The 21278-nt window shown below is 42.7% G+C and overlaps 1 protein-coding gene across 1 annotated transcript in view; it reads right to left on the reverse strand.

The window, feature by feature from the left end:
- The window catches only part of PKHD1 (PKHD1 ciliary IPT domain containing fibrocystin/polyductin), a 237982-nt gene that overhangs the window by 169082 nt on the left and 47622 nt on the right, over positions 1–21278 (reverse strand). The window contains exons 33-34 of the mRNA XM_030944782.1: positions 18769–18952; positions 12997–13147 (exon numbers count right to left, since the gene is read on the reverse strand). Of these exons, the coding sequence (XP_030800642.1) occupies positions 12997–13147; positions 18769–18952 (335 nt within the window). The remainder of the gene's footprint in view (positions 1–12996; positions 13148–18768; positions 18953–21278) is intronic.

Below are 21278 nucleotides of genomic sequence, written 5' to 3' on the forward strand. Positions count from 1 at the left end.
TTTTAAGCCCAAGTTGCTGAAAATCCTGAGTGTAAACACATTGAAGAATTCAGTGCAACCTTCCAGTTTAGATGCAGCAGGACTGGGTTTCCCTTTCCAGAGCACTGTTAAAGGGCACACATAATTTACACATCTCTCTAAACCAGACACTTCTCAAACTATGGAGGCTTCTGAGACAAATTAAAAACAGCAATTTAATGGTAATGAGAAAATTACAGCATCAAGTTGTTTACACAAGCAGGATAACCAAGCCTGGTCACTGTGTCAGCCTTTGCACTGTGCAAATTGTGTCTCCCAATTGAATGAGCTTGAGTTACACTTACTAATCTTAGAGCAAATATTGCAAATGCAAAGATTAGCTCAACAATTTGCCGACCACCTGCAGGAAAAGTAACCAAATTATGTCCTTATGTGCCAGCAAGCAGGATGCCTGCATGGGTGCTGCAGTAAATGGGGTGGGAGGAGTGAGGCTCATCCCTCCAACAGCGCCAGGGAGAGCTGATGATGTTTTTTTTGGATCAGGCAGGAAGATAAAGTGAATAACAAAGATGTTTGGGATGGAAGGGACCTCTGGAGATCATCCAGTCCTACCCCCTGCCAAGGCAGGGTCACCCAGAGCAGGTGACACAGGAATACCTCTAGGTGGGTTTGGGATGTCTCCAAAGAGGGAACTCCACACCCTCCCTGAGCAGCTCTTCCAGTGCTCTGACACCCTCAGTGTAAAGTTCTTCCTCAGTTTGCGGTGGAACTCCTTGTGTTTTAAAACCTCTTGCAAGAGTCCCAAGTCAGCTGTGAAGGTCAGAGCACTGGTGTGGGATCCGGCCTTGGAGTTTCCCACAGCTCCCATGGAAGCATTGGGAATACAGGTGAGTCTATACACAAACCATCTCCACAGCAAACCTGGCTTGCAGGGGGTTCAGAGTGATTTACCAGGCAAAGACTGAAAAGTGCTTGGAAGAGAGCAAGCTGTGTATAGGCTACAGCTTGGTCTGTCCTATGCATAAAATACAGAAATCAGACAGCAAAACCACACAATCCAAGGACAAACGTTGATTCTGCCTTAATTGCATCCACATCTCCTCAGCCCAAGAGTCAGGGCCATTGGTTATTACTGGGCATGACCATCTACCCAGGGTAGGGTCTGGTGCAGAGCAGCAGCATTCATAATTGTCACTGCATCACAGGGATGACTGCAGGTGTAATGAGGTGCAAAGGGCTTGGCCAGCAGCAGAGGCACAGTTACTTCTCAAAGGTTCATCATAAAATTGGAAAGGTTTGAGCTGGAAGGGTCCTTAAAGCTCATCCTATTGCACCCTTTGCCATGGGCAGGGACACCTTCCACCATCCCAGGCTGCTCCAAGCCCTGTCCAACCTGGCCTTGGACACTTCCAGGGATTGAGCAGTGACAGGAACTCTGGGAAACCTGTACCAGGGCCTCCCCACCCTTTAGCAAAGAATTTTTTCACAATATCTAATCTAAAAAAAAATTTCAGCTTAAAGCAATTACCCCTTGTCCTATTACTCCATGCCCTTGGGAAAGTTCCTCTCCAGCCTTCCTCTAAGCTTCCTTTCAATCTTGAAAGAATCATTTCCTCTCACATTGTGCTACAGGGATGCAGGATTTGGGAATCCCAGCAGCCACCAAGACTTTTCTGCTCCTGCAGAAGTTGTGGCAGTGACCAACTGTCACCCTGATTTTTTAAGATTTTCTAAGCCTTCTGATGTTGACATTCTTGTAGAAAACTTTCTCACACACTTTCTGTAAATAACTTATTGTTTTGCATTCTTTTATAAAAGAAGAGAAATTTGATAAACTTTAGTTTGTCCAGTATCATTGGGGAGGTGGCACTGTCAGCCTCCAATCTACTGTCACTTTTAAAAAACTATAAATGTTTGAGTCAGAAAATAAACTTCCCTTCTCTTCACCTTGAGAGCAGCGGTGTGTGCGTGCCATGCTGTTTCGTGTCCTATAGCAACAACCAATAGTGCTGGTGTCTGACTTCTGCAATGGAAACAGTCCCACACCTGCCCCTCAGGTAGAGAATCTCACCCTGCACAGCTGTTATTTCAGCAATGTGAGCTTTTGGAGCAGCTCCTCCCCAGGCTGCGAGCTTTCAGAGCCCTCTTTCAAACTCAGTGTCCTGCTTAGCTTTAGCACATCAACAACATGCTGCCCTCAGCCTATCTGTGTGCATTATCTGCTGCTCTAATGTATCGTGTACTGAGCCACAGCATCATTACAGGTAAGTGCTCAGGTTTAAATGCAAACATAATTGCATAATGTGGTACAGCCAGGAAGAATAATGCAGGAAATAGAGCCAGCTCCATCTGATAGTGCAATCTGACTGGAACGCCGGCCCTTCGGATCAAACGCGCAGCCCAGATGGGGCAACCAAGAGTAAAAGTGCTTCGTGGTATCTTTATTGTCATCATCAAAAACACTTATCTGCCACAAAGGTAAAAAGGTGAAGATGGGACTGGTACAGAAAAGGTCACAGAAGCAGCAGGGTATCACCAGGTTATGGGGGCAAGGACAATGTCACATCCCAGCAAAGGCCACCTTTGCCCTGTCACTCCAAGATGAATTTGCCAGTTCCTAATGGGAATCTGAGCACTGAGTGGCATTGAGAACACTGGGAACACCCATGCCATTTTCCTGCAGCCAGGGGTGTCTCTTTAACTCTGATAAATCCAGATAGAGCCTCCCACCCTACTGCACAAGGAGCTGCACAAAGAGGGGAGAACATTCCCACCACAAGACACCTTCGAAATGAGAACATGTCTGCAGCAGATATGTACACTTTAATACATTTATTTTATGTAGCTAAAATTAGAACTGATTCTCGATGGAGCAGCACTTCCATCTATTTAATTTTAATTTTTTTCAGTAGTTTGAGCTCACAGTGGCACACAAAAGACAATTTCAGGGGTGCAGACAGCCCCACAACAGAAGCCAGAAGGCAGCTGAAGCTAATTCAGTGCACTTTGAACCACTTGGCCTGAATGAGAACTCCTCCACTGAAGAGAGCATCACACACGTCATGGGACAGTAACTGCTCTTGTCATTTCAGGAGATTTTAGCCCAAACTTCATTCAAATCAGACAAGATGAGAGCCTATTGTGAGAGAGAACCTCCCCACCAACACACTGCCCTCTGAACTGAGGAGCCTTTGAGTTGAAAGCACAAACTGCAGCTGTTTGAGCTGTAAAGACATCCGTCTGTCTGTAACAGGGCTGTGTAACAGCTTATCTTTGTTGGGAATACAGATCCCCTGCAATAATACTCTCCACGGCCTTCCACACACACACACTTGTCTGCCTGTAAATCATTTGGCAGGATATGAAACCCAGGGTCCTTCTACCCAAGGGTCCCTGTTGGCACATCCATACCCCAATATCTGAATTCATACAAATGCTAAAGGATGCAGATGTGTGCTGAGTAATATTCCAAGGGTGAATTTTGTTTTGGAGAGAGTTGGATGCCATCCCAGTGCACACACACAAAAGAGGATGTAGGTAAAAGTGGAAACGCCAGCTATCACCACCTGGAGAAACTCACCCAGAACTGTTACCCATGGTACCTGTACTCAAATCCTTCATGTACCTGACAATCCAGAAACTCCCTCTTCCAGACCTGAAATTGAGCACTGGCTTGGAGCCATGTCAGTGACCAGCATCTACAGTCCTTTCAGTGTGGAAAAAACTCAATTTCTGCAACACTGTCTGGGCCATCTCAGCTTTGAACACATTTTTAGCTCAGTGGCTCCATTCTCTGACTCACCCCAACAGGGCTCCCAAAAGGTCACTGCAGAACAACACTGACTGCCCAATTTCTTCTGAGCCAATTCCTTTCAGAGAATCATGCAATCACAGACTGGTTTGGGCAAGAAAGTGCCTTAAAGACCATTTAGATCTAACTCTCTGCCAGAGGAAAGGACACCTTTGACTAGACCAGGTTGCTCCAAGCCCCATTCAATCTGGCGTTGAACACTTCCAGGGATGGGGTAGCCAAAGCTTCTCTAAGAACCTGTGCCAGGGTCTCCTCACCCTCACAGGGAAGGATTTCTCCCAAATATCTAACCTAAATCTACCACAGAATTATCTGTGCTGCCTTCCTGTGCCGGCCCTCCTGGTTTTACTGGTGAGCTCAGGGAAAAGCTCCCTTCAATGCTGAAAGCAAAAATTGCATCTTTTATCACCAAACACAGGTGAAGGAAGGAGGAAAAACTGCAAATAAAGGTGAATTTGAAAATGAAAGAGCAAGAGAGTGTGTGTGAAAGAGGGAGCACTGTGACCCCTGAGTGGGTGAAGCTGAGCCTGACCCTTGATCAGAATCCCGGACCCAGAGAAGATGTGTGAAAGCAGGAAAATAAATCAATAAGGAAAACAGCAATCTCTTTCCTCAATTTTATTTGAGGAAGTTCAAATTTACCCAGCTCCTCACAAACTGTCTTTGGCTAAAATCACCACTAACGAGCTCTGACATTTGAAATTTAACTGAATATGAGCTAACAGCTCCCAGCCCTCCACCACCCAGGGAGCTGACCAGGAATATTTTGTTTAAGTCATAGACAGGGCTAAACTGAGCTTTATTGAGAAGACCCAGCATAAGTGTTTATAGCACCCACTTCACCTGATGCTCCCCTGCCCTGGCAGTCTGCTTTTCTTCACAGGGACCACAGAGCTCTCAGTCCCCTCCTCTCCTCCCCAGTGTAATTATTTGCTGATTTTTAGGAGGTCCCCTCACAATCCCTTAATGAAATCCTTTGCTCTGCAGCAATTCACGAGGACAGATTGGACACGAGGGGCTTCCACTTAGGGAGCTGCCAATCAGGGGGTGGTACCCAGCATTTAGCGAGCAGTTGTTAAGCCAGTCTATCACCCGGCTATTACAGGCTCATCACGAAAACAGCTTGCTTTTACTGGCAACCACAGCAAATTAACCCTTTCCTTAGAGACAGGGGGAAGCCTCGAGTAGATTCATTCGAGTAGAGCTCTGGTTTTCCCTCCTGCTACAGCAATTTTTTTTAAGTTATTAATAAATGCTCTCTGAACTGAAATCTTCCTCCTTTATATTTGTTTTTTCCTCTAGCTGTACACCTAGTTCACATTTTTAGTCCATGCTAAATGTGTTGATAGCACCAACAGTAACAAAAACAGGAAAAAAAAGACTTTTAAAAAATCCCGGAACAACAAATACTATTTGTCCTTTCTCTATTCCTCACTCTAAACTCTATGAACAGAAGAAATCATGATGCAAGATGATTGTGTCTCCCCATCATGACCAGGAATTTGCTAAAAGATCAAATTTTCAGGCTTTTGTTATTCTCAGGTTTGGGTTTTTTTTTTTTTCCCAAAGAAGTAAATCAAACTGTGTTCCCCTCCCACATATTTTATCCAAGACTTCCCCTCACTTCTTGTGGATAGGGTGGGATACCTGATCTGGCCCTCATGGGCAGAGGACAAGCCAGGCATCAGACTCAGAACTTTAGAACTTCATCCATGTCCCAGCCACATCAAGAATCCTTTCAATGATCCCACTCTGGCCAAGATTACGCCACTGAAATCTCCCCACATTTCAGTAGAGGGTTGCCCACATGCTCAGTCCTTGCTGGGTGCTGAACCAGACCCCAAAAATATTTGGGATGGGGTTGTAGATCAGCCAATGACTCTGGTAGACAGAAAACACCGTGTGAAGCATCCAGCCCGCAGTGCTGCTCTGGGTGGGACTGGGGAGAGGACACAGAGGGTGACAGAGTCCTCTGTTAGCGACACAAGGGGCTGAAAGGCCACATCTTTATCCCACATCACACCACAACAAGGACAAGACTGTGGAAGAGGTTTTACAGTGACTTCTGTGAGCCAGAGAGAAGTTTGATAAGAGGATCCATGTTTACCCCTGAAAATTTTCTACCAAGGTCGTTGACATGAAAACCAAGAAGGAAAGAAGGATAAATAAGAGAAACCTGCAACTGCCTATTCCAATGAGCACTTTGTCTTTCATGATCAATGAGTAAAGTGAAAACTTATGAGTTTTTTAAGAATGTATAAAAAGCATGCATGCTATAATAAAAACTGTTTTCAGCCCTCTGAAAATGGAGTGTGTTGGTTTGTGTTGTCTCTGTCTCAACAACAACACAAGACCATGAGGTATGTCAAGCCATGCTCCAATGCAGAACAAGCCTGGCCTAGGTGTGTTTCTCGGTTGCTCAGCCCTTTTCCCATTAAATTCAAGATGAGCAGCTGGAGGAGGCACGAGGCTTCCTCCAATGTCTCCCAGAGCCCAAGGCTGGACACCCCAGCACAGTCCCAGGCATCCAAAATTCCCACTCCATTCCCCCAAGGAGACAAAGCCAGGTTGAACAGGGCTTTGAGACTCCCAGTCTGGTGGAAAGATCTACATCTTTAAGGACCTTTCCAACTCAAACCATTCTGTGAGACCAAATCCAAGATCAAGCCATGGTTCCAAACACAGACAATCCTTCCCCCTCCAAAATGCTGAATTACTGAAAGAGTCAATTAGAGGTTTTTGTCATAATTAAACAGAAAAGTGGCAGCAACACTCTGTGCAAGCACCGGGGAGCAAGAGGAGAGGACACAAGTCCACAGTCACTCAGGAGCTTCCCCACACCCTCCTGACCTGTACTGGAGCCTTCCTTTTGTACAGGAAGGGAAAGATTTGCTTTCTGTTCCCAGGAGCAGCACTTCCAAAATGGTGCTTTTCACTCCAAATCTGTTTCTGTTAAAGGTTGGGAGCAGGGATAAATGGAAGTGGGAAAAGGAAAACAGCTCTCATTAAACTATGCGGTGTTCAGTTCTGATTTCACACAGGTTTGTTTGAATGCATATGGAAAAGCTTTGAGGTGCTTTGGATTGCAGGGACTGGCATCCCATCCTGGGGGTTATGGCGTTCCATCCTAGGATATCCTGGGGATAGCTTCCAATGCACCTCTCAGTGCAGCTCCATGAGTGGTGGGGAGAACAGTGTTCCCTGAAAGCCACTTACAATTCAGGAAGTAATCTCCTCAGAGACATTAGAAAGATGGTGGGATTGAAAATAAAAAGAGGCTTTTCACAATGTGGGGGGGGAAAGAGAAAGTTACAGTTCAGTCTTTCATTTTTCATCTGACAGCAGGAGAGGAAACAGTTAAACCTCAAATCAGAAAGCAAAAAGTTAAGGGAAAATAAAACCACACCACAAGCCCAAGTCCTAAATTTCCCCATTGCAGCCTAAGGCTGAACCCATTAAAAGGAAGGGTAAAAAAAAAAAAAAGAAAGAAACAAAGAAAGAATTTAAAAAAAAAAAAAAGGAAAACAGAGAAGAGAAGCAATTTTGCTTATCCTTTCCTTACACACTTAGCAGCCACTTTTTCCTATTATTTATTTATTTATTTATTTATTTACCTTCCCCTTCAAGAGCAAGGTCCTTATTTTCTCATTTAGTCCAACAGAGATTGTCCTCCTGGAATGACCTTTTTTTTTTCCTTTCTCTCTCTCTCTCTCTCCTCCTTTCCTTCTTCCTCCCCCCCTCCTCCCTGCTGCCTCCAGGCCATTGCCCTCATGCCAGTAACTAGATAACACACTCTATCAGAGATTTTTTAAAAAATCATTGCAAAGGCACTGGGGCTGATAGTGGCATCAATCCTTGCCTGACACGGGCTCGGGTCAACCATTTATCTCTTCACATTGCCTGTGGTTACTGGGGAGCCCATCTTGGTTCTCTACAACTTAACAACCTTGCAGATGGTACCTCTCTGCTCCAGCAGCCTCCACACCCCAAGACTGGTTTTGTGGCTTGATTTTTATAAGTGTTTTTTTGTTTGTTTTTTTTTTTTTTTGGTGGTTGTTGTTGTTGTTGTTTTATGGACTCTTCCACTTCTTTTCTTTGAGGGTCTGGTGGGTTTTATTGCACTCCTCACCTCCTTCTGAAAATAACACTGTGACCAAGATATCAAGTTAAGAAAACAAGGAATTTGGAGATGCAAGGGTAGGCTTGCTGGGCTGTTAAAAGTGGATATTTATGAAAATACACACAAAATATTGTAGAAGAGTTTCAGCTAGTCCTACTTCTGATGTCCCATCCTGTGTGACATGGGTATTTTTGGCTGGTTGCAAAGGACCCAGGAACTCTACTCACAGCCCAAGACAACATAAAGTCAGGTTCCATCAGGATACTTGCTAATAAATCCAATGAAACTATTCCCAAACCTCAGCAAGTTGTGATCCCCATGGCCAAATTAAGGGTTCTGGTTTTGTACTCTCTAAATGGATACACAGGAATTAAATATCTATTGCACCACAGCTCTTCTTCAAGGGGAGAAGAGAATAAAACAGAAAAGCTGTTTTATTATCCCCCTCCAAATGAATTCCATATCAAACTGGAATCTGCTCTGTTCCTTCCCCATTCCTGGCAGTGTTCAAGGCCAGGCTGGATGGGGCTTGGAGCAACCTGGTTTAGTGGAAGGTGTCTCTGCCCATGGCAGGGGGATTGGGACTACATGATCTTTTTAAGACCCTTTCCAACCCAAACTCTTCTGTGACTCTATGATCCCTGCCCTGCATAACTACCCTCATCCTGCTGTGATGGTTTTCCTCATGGACTGCCAAGTATGAGCCCTTCACCCCCAAAAATGCACCCATCAACCATCCACACAGCATGAGGACAGCTCTAAAATGAGAGGAAAAGAGAAGAGTCACTTCCCATCACTTGCGATCCTCACAGATGGAGAACAAGCTCAAGAATTGTTGAGGGGGTTGGAATGAGATGATCTTTAATGTCCCTTCCCACCCAAACCAATCTGTGACCTTGCATCAGTCCTGCTGTGGGTAATAAAGGAACAATCCTTTATGCCCAGGGTGTCCTGGGCTGCCAGAGACCTTCCATGCCCCCTGAAAGCTGCCTAGGTTTTGCCACCTTTGTAAACCACCAAATATCTCCCCTGGCTGAAACCATTTCATTGCTTCCCTCACCTCCAAATACTTTGGCATCAAGAGAGATGGTAAGTAGGGGAAGAAAGGCTAAAAAAAGAAGGAAATGAATGATTCTAAGATCTGCAGAGGAATCAGGGATTTGAAGATCTAGTCCTGATTATATTAAGTGGAAGTTGAACAGAAAGGATTTTTGAGGTGGCTGTGCATATCTCAGACACAGACTTTGTGGGGGGTTTATATTTTTTTCTTTCACGAGAAGTGAACAAATCAGTTATCCCTGTATCAGTCACCAAGCTAAGAATTCACAGATCCTCAATACTCTAAGCCACCCCTTAAATCTCAAGACCTGTTAAAAACAAACCCAAGGCAGCTCAGCACACCCAGGCAGAGCCATAATCCAGGACGGCATTTTTATCTGGCAAGTTATTTTTTATTAAGCCCCTACCCCTCAACAGGGACCCCTTGAGGGTTGGGTTGCAGGGAATTCACTGGGATACCAGTTCAGCTTCCCTAGGGCTGACTAAACACGTGGTGTCGGCCCTCTGCCAAATATTCCATCAGCCATGTGGGCCAGCAGAGGAGGGGGAGTGGGAGCAGGGAAGAGCTGCTCCAGCAGCATGTTTGCATCATGATTAGGTCTGGTCCAGCGATCTGGAATAATAATGGGAAGGCTCACTAAGCATAATGGGTTCAGAGCCATCCCAGCCTGGTCAAACCCTCCCATGAGCATCCTCTCCTTGTGTTTTTTGGGGTGTTTTGCACATCTCATCAGTGTCACCAGAGATGACGTCTCATTATGCAGCCAAGGTGGAGGTGGACAGGTACTGAGTGAGCATTAGAACTTTTCTTTTCCCTTTTATTATTTAATTCATGTCTTCCCATTATCCAGTGCATTCTTGAAGCTGTGAACTAATTAAGTCCTGTGGGATATACAATCAGTGCTGGTGTTTTTTTTTTTTGCCCTCCCTCTCTTTTCAGTAGGCTAAATTGCATTCTATACTGAAATAAAAATAATTGTGCAACTCTTCTTAGATAATAACAGAGCAAGTTACAAACACTAATGATGCTGAATGCAACAGTGGGGCAGAGGCCTGCTGCTTATTTCCTGTGACCCAATTAAATCATACAGGGCAAAATACTTCAAACACAAAGTGAGGCAAGAGCTTATATCAGTTTCTAATGAAAATCATAAAAATTATTCTCAGGGCGTGTGGTGGGACACAGACCAGACATCAGGAAAAATCCAAATTGAACTGAAATTCCATTAAGTCTGCAGCAAAAATCACGGATCTCCAGGTAGCACGCTGGAACCCCATGAAATTCTGGGAGTCCTCTAGATTCAGATCTGAGCCCATCTCTGACTGTAACCATGCACCTGATGTTTCTGAAGGTTTTTTCCAACATTTAGGATTCTATGATTCATGCAAGCAACAGCTCAGAGACCAGAGTGGAAAGGACAATAATTGAGTGATGGATTTTGCAGCACCTAACAGAAAATGCAGTTGTTTTAATAATACAACTGATAAAAAATACCCTAAAAACTGTGTCATAGAATAATGGGCATATCATAGAATATCCTGAGTTTCAAGAAACCCACAAGGATCATCAAGGCCAGCTCCTGGCTCTGCAGAGAACAACCCTAAGAACCCTAATCTGTGCCTAAGAATGTTGTCCAAATGTTGCTTGAACTCTGGCAGGTTTGGTGATGTCACCATTTGTACCTCTCGGGCTCAAGTTCCCAGAACGAATATTTTACATTTTATTTATTTATTATTTTCTGCTCTTGACCAAGGCTTTTCTCTCTTGTTGCCAGCACCCATTCATTCCATGCCATAAGCCTCTGTCAGCCTTTCTACATTTTCACTTCCAATGCCATCCTGGACCTAATCCTGCTCCACCATCATCATCAAATCACCTCTGAACAACCCTCCCACAGCACCCCAGAACTGGGCTGGGTTCTTGGCCCGCCTGGGCATCCTTCAGCTGGCAGCAGAAAACAAACCACTGAGCGGTGTAGCTGTGCTGAGAACAGGATCATCACACCCCTTTTTTATGGAATGTTTTGAGATCCTTGCATGAGCATGCGGGAGAAGTGCCAGATGTTATTATAAAGAGATGCAGCCCCATTACTTGTACACAGAGTTGTGCTGCCTGCTAATAGCACCATTATCCTAAGGCACGTGGTGCTATTAATGCATTTCATGGCTTAGTGCTGAACCTGGGGACCATTTTTTCCACTGGAAAGGTAAGGCCAGTTCACATGACATAATTTAAACCTCCACAGTGAAGCATGCATGCGCTGCACCAGCTCGTAAATCTTAACGGGATGCTGTCAGCCAGAAAGGGACCAAAATTGAAGCCATTTATCTGAACTCCCCACCCATCCACCTCTGCTCACCCAAGCCAGTTTTGGGAAGAGGGATAAAATGATTCTGAATGCCCACTGGGTTCATTAAGCAGCAGCAAATCCCAGATCTAAAGTGCTGCTGTTTTCATCCTGCTCTGAATGAATTTGTTCATTCTGGACACTTAGGACTTCCTTGGTTTTCCCTACTCTGAGCAGAAAAACCACAGCAGGAGCAAACCTCACAGCTTCTTCCTCTTCTTGCTCCCACCTGAGTCACAGGACAAGCTGTCATCCTGCCATTACTGAGGCTGCAGGAGCTGTGACACAGCCCAGATCACAGACAGTAGAGGGGAACATCCCTCTTTGCTACAGCCCAGGCTCTGGGGCTCTGGAGACGCCCTTATCTCATTTGGGAAGGAAAATAGGAATGTAAGGATTTGATCTTTTACTTGCCTGGGCACTTCCCTTCACTCCTGCAGTCACCAACCAGCAATTTCTGAGGGTTGTATTTCTCCTTAGCTGGGCATGTTTTAGGTACCATAACTAACAAGGCTGATGAGCAAATGAACCTTAATAGGTAACATTCTACATCTGACATTCCTTCACAAACCAAGGAGAGGCTTAACAGAAGCAAGGAATTGTAATTTAGGATACTCCACTGCAATAGTAATATTCATGTAAGGTAGATTTGCAAGTATTCAAAGACTCCTAAATAGATCAGATATATAAAACTAAATACAGAATTCAATATTAGAAATGCACCAAAATTACTCTGCCAGGACAATGCAGCTGCTTTTTTAGGCTAGCAAAGTCCTTAAACACAGGAAATCTCTTTGCAGATAGAGTTTAAAATTACTGTGGTAGCTTTAACATTGATGCTGAGCAAATGAACTTCATTTTCCTAAACTGTACTAAAAGACTGTTTGAAAAGTTTATTTAATTTGGTTTTTTTACTAAGTCAGGTGTGAAACTATCCCCACTCACACGTTCCTGTATTCAGGAGGTCTCCATCACATCTCAGGAGATGCTCCTTTAGGAAAGGAGAATGAAGAAGGGATCATTGGTGTTCAACAAATATCCAACCCCTCTAAATCTCTTCTTACAAGTGGCTAAACACCCCCTCTGCAGAACTCTAACAGGATATTTCAGGTTAACAATAATAATTTTACGTATCAAGTCTTAAAATTTATGCTGGTTCAGGATTATAGCTTTTTGGTCATGAACTCTCAGCATATGTCTTCTTTTCTTGCAATACCCACAGATAGCACTGGGAACACTGTCCCATTTTCCTTCAGCTACTGAAAAGCAGCAAAAAATCAAATATAACCTAGGCTGCGCTGAATGCTAAGTCTCTGCCAGAGAGCTGAAACTGTACCTCATGGCTAAGATTTCTGCTCAACAGAAAACAACACTTTTATAAGAAAATTGAATTTATATTAGAAAAAAAAAGGGAAAGAGTGTTAAAAATACATAGATTGCTCAGAAAATAAGGTAAAGCTCATTTATGTCTCATAAAATACATGATTAGCCATAGTTAACCATTAATTCAGCTGTGCTGCATTAGAACTGCTATTCAAAGTTGGAAAGCATTTAATATTATATATTGCTGCTGCTCGGCCTAAATTGTTTTTTTTCTTGCCCCCCCTTTAAATGTACACAATATTACAAATTTAATTTTAAGCTGTTTGAATCAGTCTGTAAAAAAGATTTGATTATACCTGAGTGTTCTGGCCCCAGTTTTTCCATATCTCAGTAATCTTGGCAGTAATTGGCTGATTAGCTCCCTCACACTCCATCTCTGCCTCAGTTTCCATGGTAATGTTACAGGAGCTATTATAGATGAGAACTTCATCTCTTTCCACTTTAGGGCTGAAACGAGAAGGGAGGTTAAATGGGGTGTCATCAATCTTAATGAAATGCAATTATTTTTACTCTTATTAATCATTGAAAGCCATTAGCTTGTGGCAACTCCTGGCCACCATTTGTCAAACTTTGCAAATTTCGGTAATTTTGTTTCCATTCTTTTATTGTTTATTTGTTTTTCCCCCCTTTATCTGCACACACTCAGGATGAAAACACATGCAGTAAATATCTCTCAGTGATGCTTTTCTCCTTCCCCAAATCATCACAAACAGGAACAAATGCCAGTCTAGGGCCAAGGCAGGCAGATAAGTGCAGACAACAGGGAGGGAATCAGCAGTGTTGGGAGCAAAGATGGACTCCTACAAGGGGTAGGGTTGGTTTGTGTCTCCCCCCTCCCCATCTTACTCACACTTAGCAATGGGGAATGAATAACTTGCAACTCCCCTAGGGCAAGGGGAGAAATTGGAAAAACCACACAACTGGCTAACTGGTCCCTAATTCCAACTGTGAAAAAATGAGCTCATTTAGGGGTTCCAATTCCTGCTACCCAGCTGATTGCAATGATGCTTTGTTGCTAACATTGGAACATTAACTTAGTAAATTAATTAAACTTACTTAACAGCCCAGACTAAGGAGATTCGATATATGTGCCAGTTATATCAGCAGACATTTGCTTTAAAGCCTCCCCTTGCACAGGAGGAAGAAGAAATAGAAAACGTGGTGGGAGAGAAACATTTTTTCCTTGGTTTTGCTGCTGACAGTTGCTGATTTTGGTAGTGTTTCATTGTGGGGAGCTATAGGATTCAACATATAGTTTAATGGAGAGCAAAAATCCAGGGTTAATGGTTGGACTTGATGACCCCAGAGGTCTTTTCCAACCTAATTCTGCGGCTCTTGGCCATTGATACTTGTTCCTCTCCTCCCCACGCCACCATCACATTCACAAGGGCAAGTTGTAGGAAGGTGAGGAGAAAGGAGAGGAGTTACAGCAACACCAACACAACAACCAGCAAAACAGCCCAGAAATTAAACAGCTTTTCTGAACAGCTAAGAAAGGGCAGAGTTCACAGTGTGATTACCTCAACAAAACAGAGGATCAGATAGGCAGGATCAGGATTTTAAGAGGCCTTCAGGTTCCTGAAAATCCCATATAACAAGATTTGATCAGGTAAAGTGTGTCTGGGGTCAGAACCCCAGAATGGTTTGGACTGGAAGGACTTTAAAGATCATCCAGTTCCAACCCCCTACCATGGGCAGGGACACCTTCCACCTTCAACCTCCCATCCAGCCTGGCCTTGGACACTTCCAGGGAATCCAGGAGCAGCCACAGCTGCTCTGGGCACCCTGTGCCAGGGCCTCACCACCTCACAGGGAACAATTCCTTCCTAATAACTCTCAAAAATCTACCTTCTGTCACTCTGAAGCCATTCCACTCTGACTCCAGGCCCTTGTCCAAAGTCCCTCTCCAAATCTCATGGAGCCCCTTTAGGCATTGAACGGTGCTCTAAGTTCTCCCTGCAGCCTCATCTTCTCCAGGCTGACCAATCCAAGTTTTCCCCAACTTTCCTCTCAGCAGAGCTGCTCTATCCCTCTGATCATCATCATCATCATCATCATCATCATCATCATCATCATCATCATCATCATCATCCTGCTTCCTCTGGACTCACCCCAACATCTCCAAATCCTTCCTGTGCTGGGGACCCCAAAGCTGGACCCTGTTCCAGGTGGGGTCTCATGAGAGAGGAGTAGAGGGAGTGAAGCACCTCCTTAGCCCAAAGCTCTCCCAAAACTGACCCATTTTGAAAGCCAGGACTCAGAGCTTTGTTGGGAGGGTGATGATCAGTGGTTTGATGAGCCTGAAGATTTAAAACTTCCCTGCTGGAGGCAGCAGCTCACTCTGCAAAAAAACTCTGCTCTGGCCTGCATTTAGAGGCTGTTTGTTTTGGTGCCCTTTTTCAGGGTTAAAGCGGTAAAGGAATCAACCACATTAGAAACCACAACAATACTAAAAAATAGGGGGAAAAAAAGCCTTTGCAAGTTGCTGCGCCCTTTTAACAGCAAATTTTTTATTTTTTATATGTAAATAAACATTTCCCTCTGCTATATCAATAATCAAAAGCCAGCCTTGGGGAGCTGTGCTTGCTTTTGATAGCAACACTTTGAGAATTGATCTTGTCCTGTACAATAATTCAGTGGACTGGGCTGTCTTTCAAGACTGCAAAGTACTTTTTAAAGCTCTAAGAAAAAAATGCATCTTTTAAATATCCAACAGTTTTAAAGGCAGAAGGGGGTGGTGGTCAGCTAGATACAGGGCATGGACACAATTTCCCAAACATTCAAGTAAATACAAGGACCTTTGAGTGGTTTTCACAGATTTTTTTTTTTTGCAAAAAGTAAATACACTTTGCTTGTAAGAGACAGTTCCTTTCTGTCCTTATGCAAGCATATTCTGAAACACTCTTAACCAATTGCAATGTTTGAAGAAAATGCAAGAAAATGAGTGAATGATTAAATTCAGGAATGTACCTTGATACAAGTGTTGTTAATAGCAAAGTTTACAACTCTTTAAAGGAATATGCTTTTGCCATTGTGAGCTGATAAAGGATGGGCTGTGGTACAAACTACATAAAGAAAATATTATTTAAACCACTGAAAAACATTGTCCAGGTGGCTGCCCCAACCCTGGAAGTGTCCAAGGCCAGGCTGGATGGGACTTGGAGCAACCTGGGATAGTGGAAGGTGCCCCTGCCCATGGCAGGGATGGAATGAGATGAGATTTAAGGTCCTTTCAAACCCAAACTATTCTATGATTCTATAAAATTAGTAAGAAAAATAGGAGAGATGTGCACTGAAGCCAGGAATTACTTCAGTGGTTTTGTCCCCATCCTGCGACAAGTGTCTTAACCTTGAGCATTTGCACAGAACTAAAATTCATATATATTTTTATGATTATTATTTACTATTATTAATTAAAGCAATCAATATATATTATTTCAGAAATCCTCAAAATAGTTATTTTCTGGTGGAAACATTTAAATTTTCTAAGACTTTCCTGCAAATTCCATTAATACTTTAAAATTAAATATTTTTCTGAACTGAAATTTGGAAAACAGTTTTCAGAAGTTCTGAAATAAGTTAACTTGTATGATTCAAACCTCTCAATTTTTTTCTTCTATTTTTTCTGAGATTTCTCAAATCAGGAAACTTTTTTGAAAACAAACAACCTTTACCCTACTTCTCTTTAGCAATAACTAAACTTCCCTTTAATTCAGAAAAAATCTCACTAGAAAAAAATATCAGCCCAAGTTTTAATTTTCAACTAAAAGATAAGCATGAGCACAATAGGGTGAAAAGTTAATACAATAAGAAAGACATTGAAGAAGTGGAAAAATGGAAAAATAGTAGGTAAAAAAAGTTGATTGTTTTGATTCAGAAATCTCTCCCTGATAGGATTCCCAGGAGGAATAATAAACCCTGTCTCGGGAGCATTCACAGTTAAATTGGACTAAAAACCAAAGTGAAAACAATAAGCAAACAGTCAGTAAAAGGACTTTGTGACTTTCTCCACAGTGGTAGCCCAAACCAAGAAAAGAAGAAAGAAAAAAAAGCAATAATATGAGAAGATTATTATTATTATTATTATTATTATTATTATTATTATTATTATTATTATTATTATTATTATTATTATTATTATTATTATTATTATTATTATTATTATTATAAGATGCATTTATTTATCAATGAAGAGCTGAGCCCAATTTTGATATTCAGGGAAAAATAAGCAAAAAAGAAACACATATGGGGTTGTCCTGTCCCTCTCAAGTTTGTTGGCTCTCTGGATTGGGCTTACACTGATGTGAGGAAAAGCAAAGCAAAGTTCAACCAGACAAGGGAAAGCTCCTGGAGTGTCTTGATTTGAAGAAAGTCTTTCTGGGAGCAGTAGAACTGATTAAATTAGTTCAATTTAACTTTTTTTTTTCCCCTTATAAGTCTCCTTACTTTTGTCTTCTTTAAAAGATCTATCCTCTCCATTTCTTGGGATGTTACAGGATATTACCAATGCACAGGGTGGCTTTGGACACTTGGCCAGTTGTACAGATCAGGGCAGAATTCTGCTCTCTGTCTCCTCAGCAGGAAAATAATTTCTTTCTGCCTAACACTGATTTTCTCAAAACTAGGGGGAATTTTCTCAAAAAGTCCAGGCCTGATGAAATTTAGATCAAATTTTAAAAACTGGTGAGGAAGAAGTGACAGATGCACAGAGAGGTGTCGCAACTGTGTAAACTTTTTTTAAAATTAATTTTAGTTGGAAACTTCTATTTTTATATTTTTAAAAAAGTTTAAAAATTTGTGGAATTCATGTCTTGCTATCTTTGTGCAGTAAATGCCAGTTGAGGTTTTTTCCCCCCCCCTCAATTCAGGTTATCCAAAGCTCGCTCTGGTGAATCAACACCAGGTATGATGCAAGGACAGGTCAGGATTTGGATCGAATCTCTGCAACTTCACTGAAATACCTGGACGGCGGCAAGATGCAGCAGCCAGAAGTTTGTTCACCACGTACAGCAAATCATGGGCAGTGCACTACAATGCTGTTCTAATTCTCTATTTACTAAATAACTTCTGGAAAGTTTTGTTCAACTTGTTCCAGTATCTAAAGGGGCGTTACAAGAAGCCTGGAGAGGAACTTTTCACAAGGGCATGGAGTGATAGTAAAGGGGGATTGGCTCCAAATTGAAGGAGGGGAGATTTAGATTAGAGATTAGGAAGAAATTCTTCCATGTGAGGGTGGTGAGGCCCTGGCACAGGGTGCCCAGAGAAGCTGTGGCTGCCTCTGGATCCCTGGAAATGTCCAAGGCCAGGCTGGATGGGCTTGGAGCACCCTGGGTTAGTGGGAGGTGTCCCTGCCCATGGGGTTGGAACAAGACAACCTTTGAGGTCCCTTCCAAACCAAATCTGTAATCATTCACCTGTTTATTCCTTAACTCAGACATCCCACTTATCCCTAGAAGTAAGTGCTCAGCAGGAATAAATTCTTATAGCTCCATCAAAGAGAACAGTTCCAAGTTATACTCCTGGACAGGTTGGCCTTGGATTTGCAAAGCATAAGCTCTGCTGAATTTACTCCTTGGCTTTTTACTCATGAAAATGCTTGGAGAAAGGCAGAGGGGGGAAAAAAGAAGAAAAAAAACAGAAGGAAAAAAAAAAGGGAAAACAACAGAAAAAAGAAGACTTCTGCTTTTCATAATGCCTAATCTTTTTTCCCATTGGCATCCACCAGATGTTGCTTTGGATCAGAAGATAAATATTAAAACCTAAGAAGGAACAAAGCAGGCTGTTTACGAGATGGATTTTCTGATGTCTCTCAACCACTTTAAAAAGGCAGGAGGGAAGGAGGGGGGACTGGAGATGCTTTGATAGGCACAGGGAATGAATTCCACTACCCAGCAGAGCTCTCTAGTGGTCTCAATAGAGATAAACAGCTCTATTGGCATCAATGTGAGAACTAAGAATTTGTTCCTTCAGTCCATCATTTGGAACAACTCTGCAAAAGGTGGAAAGTCATGGGGGAGATGTAATTTGCAGATGGACCCACTGGGCTGATGGAAAGACACAGCACTAACCTGGCAAGGAGTCCAGCAAAATGTCCTGGGGGTGGGGTGTCCCCACAGATGTAGAAGTAGGACACAGATCCTCTCTGCTGGGAGGTGCCCACCAGGACTTGGATGTCACACTCAATGAAGGTGGCTCTGTCCTCTTGGCAGCTAGCAGAAGGATGTGTCAGACCACAGAGAATGGCCAGAGAGGCTGCAAGACAGGAGAGGAAACAATAACCCAAAGCAGCCTAAACACCACTGACATGAGCACATTTTAACTACTGAGAGGTGTCATTGCAGGAGGTGTCCCTGCCCATGGAACTAAATTAACTTTAAGGTCCTTTCCAACCCAAACCATTCCATCATTCTTGGGCTCCTGATGTGCACCCAGCCTCTCTTTAGCTGCATCCTTTTTGAGGATTATTAGGTCTCCATGCAGCTCCTTCAGCCCTATTTGCTTTGTGTGAGCAAAATGCAATCTCCTTTGTGCCCTGAGCACCACGATGGTCTTTGGGATCAAAGTGCTCTGTCCAGAAGGAGATGACATAAAGGATTAAATAAAAGCATGGACTTTTCTTCTGGGAGAGCTAGAACATGGTTTACAGTTCAGGAATGTGGCACAAAACTTTTACCAAGGAGATGTGACAGTTTAACATATATCAAAAGTTTGAAACCCAGAAACAGTTTTTGAGGAAACTCTGACACAGCTTGGAGGGCTCCTGGGGAGCAGGTGAGAACTGGCATCTCCCACCTTGCTTTACAGCTGAGTATGACTTGAGATGTGGTCCAAGTCTGCCTCCATGGATGAGGCAAAAATTGTAATGGGAGCAGCTGTTTTGAGGTTTATTTAAAGAAAAAGTGGTGTGAACATCTGGAAGAATTTTGTTTTCATGGAAAGGGTTGTTCAGCACTGAAATGCAGTGCCCTGGGAGGTGGTGGAGTCTCCTCATCCCTGGGAGGTGTCCAAGGAAGGTCTGGACATGGCACTCAGTGCTCTGGTCTGGATTACAAAGCGGGGATCAGTCACAGGCTGGACTCAACGATCTTGGAGGTTTTTTCCCAACCTAAGTGATTCAGTGTGAGAAAAAATTAGATTTTCTTATTCTAAATCCAGACAAAAATGCTAAAAAATATTATGAACTGTCGCTTAAGTCTAGATTTAGTTGAAATATTTGGGTTTAGCAATTTTAGACAGGAGTCCTTTAAACATTAAAACCATGACAGATATTAAATCTGTTTCTCCTAAAGTGCTGACTTTTGGAGAATATTCATTAATCCTGAACTAACCAAATGGTTGTAATGAACTCCTGAAAAGGTCTGTGGACAGTGTAACAGACTGCACTGTAGCATCCAAGAGTATTCCTTAAGCATCAGAAATCCAATCAATGGGAATTTATCAAGAAAGGGATTTTTTCTATTTGCTTTTGTAAGTACCAATGTGTCTAAAAGGTGCCTTGTTTGCTGGGGAAGTGTTGTTGTTAATGCATGTCTTGTCTCCTAAGCAATCCTAAAAAATGAAGGTTGAAATTGTAAAAATATGAAAGTATTCAATTTCCTGTATTAAAACATTTAGCACATTTTGCTAAAGCTTACTATTTCATATGGGGTATTTCTGAAGAGTTTATAACTCTTTAATGTTTCAGGTATTTTTGAAATATTAAAACCTATCAGTTCATCTGCTCTGAACTTCAGAGAGAGAGTTTATAATTCTTCTCTATTTTTCTTCTCTGGATTTAGAATGAGAAAATAAAGTTACCCACATGCTCACAAATTTTGTAATATTTGCTTAATCCCTTTCCTTCCCAAAATCCAGGGGCAATTTTCTTTCTTGGCATCCAAACAGACCCAAACATGATCCCTGCCTTTAAGATCTACATCTGAGACAAGTAATAGGCAGAGAAGCCTAAAAGAATGACAGCAAGATTTTGCTTTTATTGTCCAAAAATTCTATCTAGTGCTACCTCAGGTATTCTATGACTACAACAAAAGCCATATGTCTTTCCTGATGTTCCAAGGGCATCTTAAGCAGCACTAAATATCTGTGTTTTGACAAATAAATAGCATCCAAGAGGACTAAATGCTGCCAAGATCTTGCATTTGCAACAACCTGGAGGAGAACCAATTCATTACAGGAAGGCTTTGGTTTTCTTTTGTAGTCTTGAAGAGAACACGGCAGAGTTTTCCTATGTGGAAAACCACTTGAGCTCTATTTTGGGACGAATGTTGGAAATTACTCACAGAATGTCAGGACTGTTTTCCTCAATGTTTTGCTGCTGTCAAAGAACTTGCCTGGCTCATGAAGGTCACCAGAAGATGCTTCCTGCACAGCCCTGAGAGCTCAGCACAAGAACAGTCGGGCACTTCTGAAACAACCCCAAAATGTGGAAATTGGGCATTTCTGCTGTGCTCCAGTGCCCTCATCCCAAAGTTATCGTGCCTGTAGGAACAGGAGGCCTTGTATCCTACCAATGGCTGAAATAATTTTTAACTCAAACCAAGCAAACAAAGGCATTAATGTATAAAAACCAAGTTTTAGA

This window comes from Camarhynchus parvulus, chromosome 3 (assembly GCF_901933205.1).
Source record: "Camarhynchus parvulus chromosome 3, STF_HiC, whole genome shotgun sequence".
Lineage (NCBI taxonomy): Eukaryota > Metazoa > Chordata > Aves > Passeriformes > Thraupidae > Camarhynchus > Camarhynchus parvulus.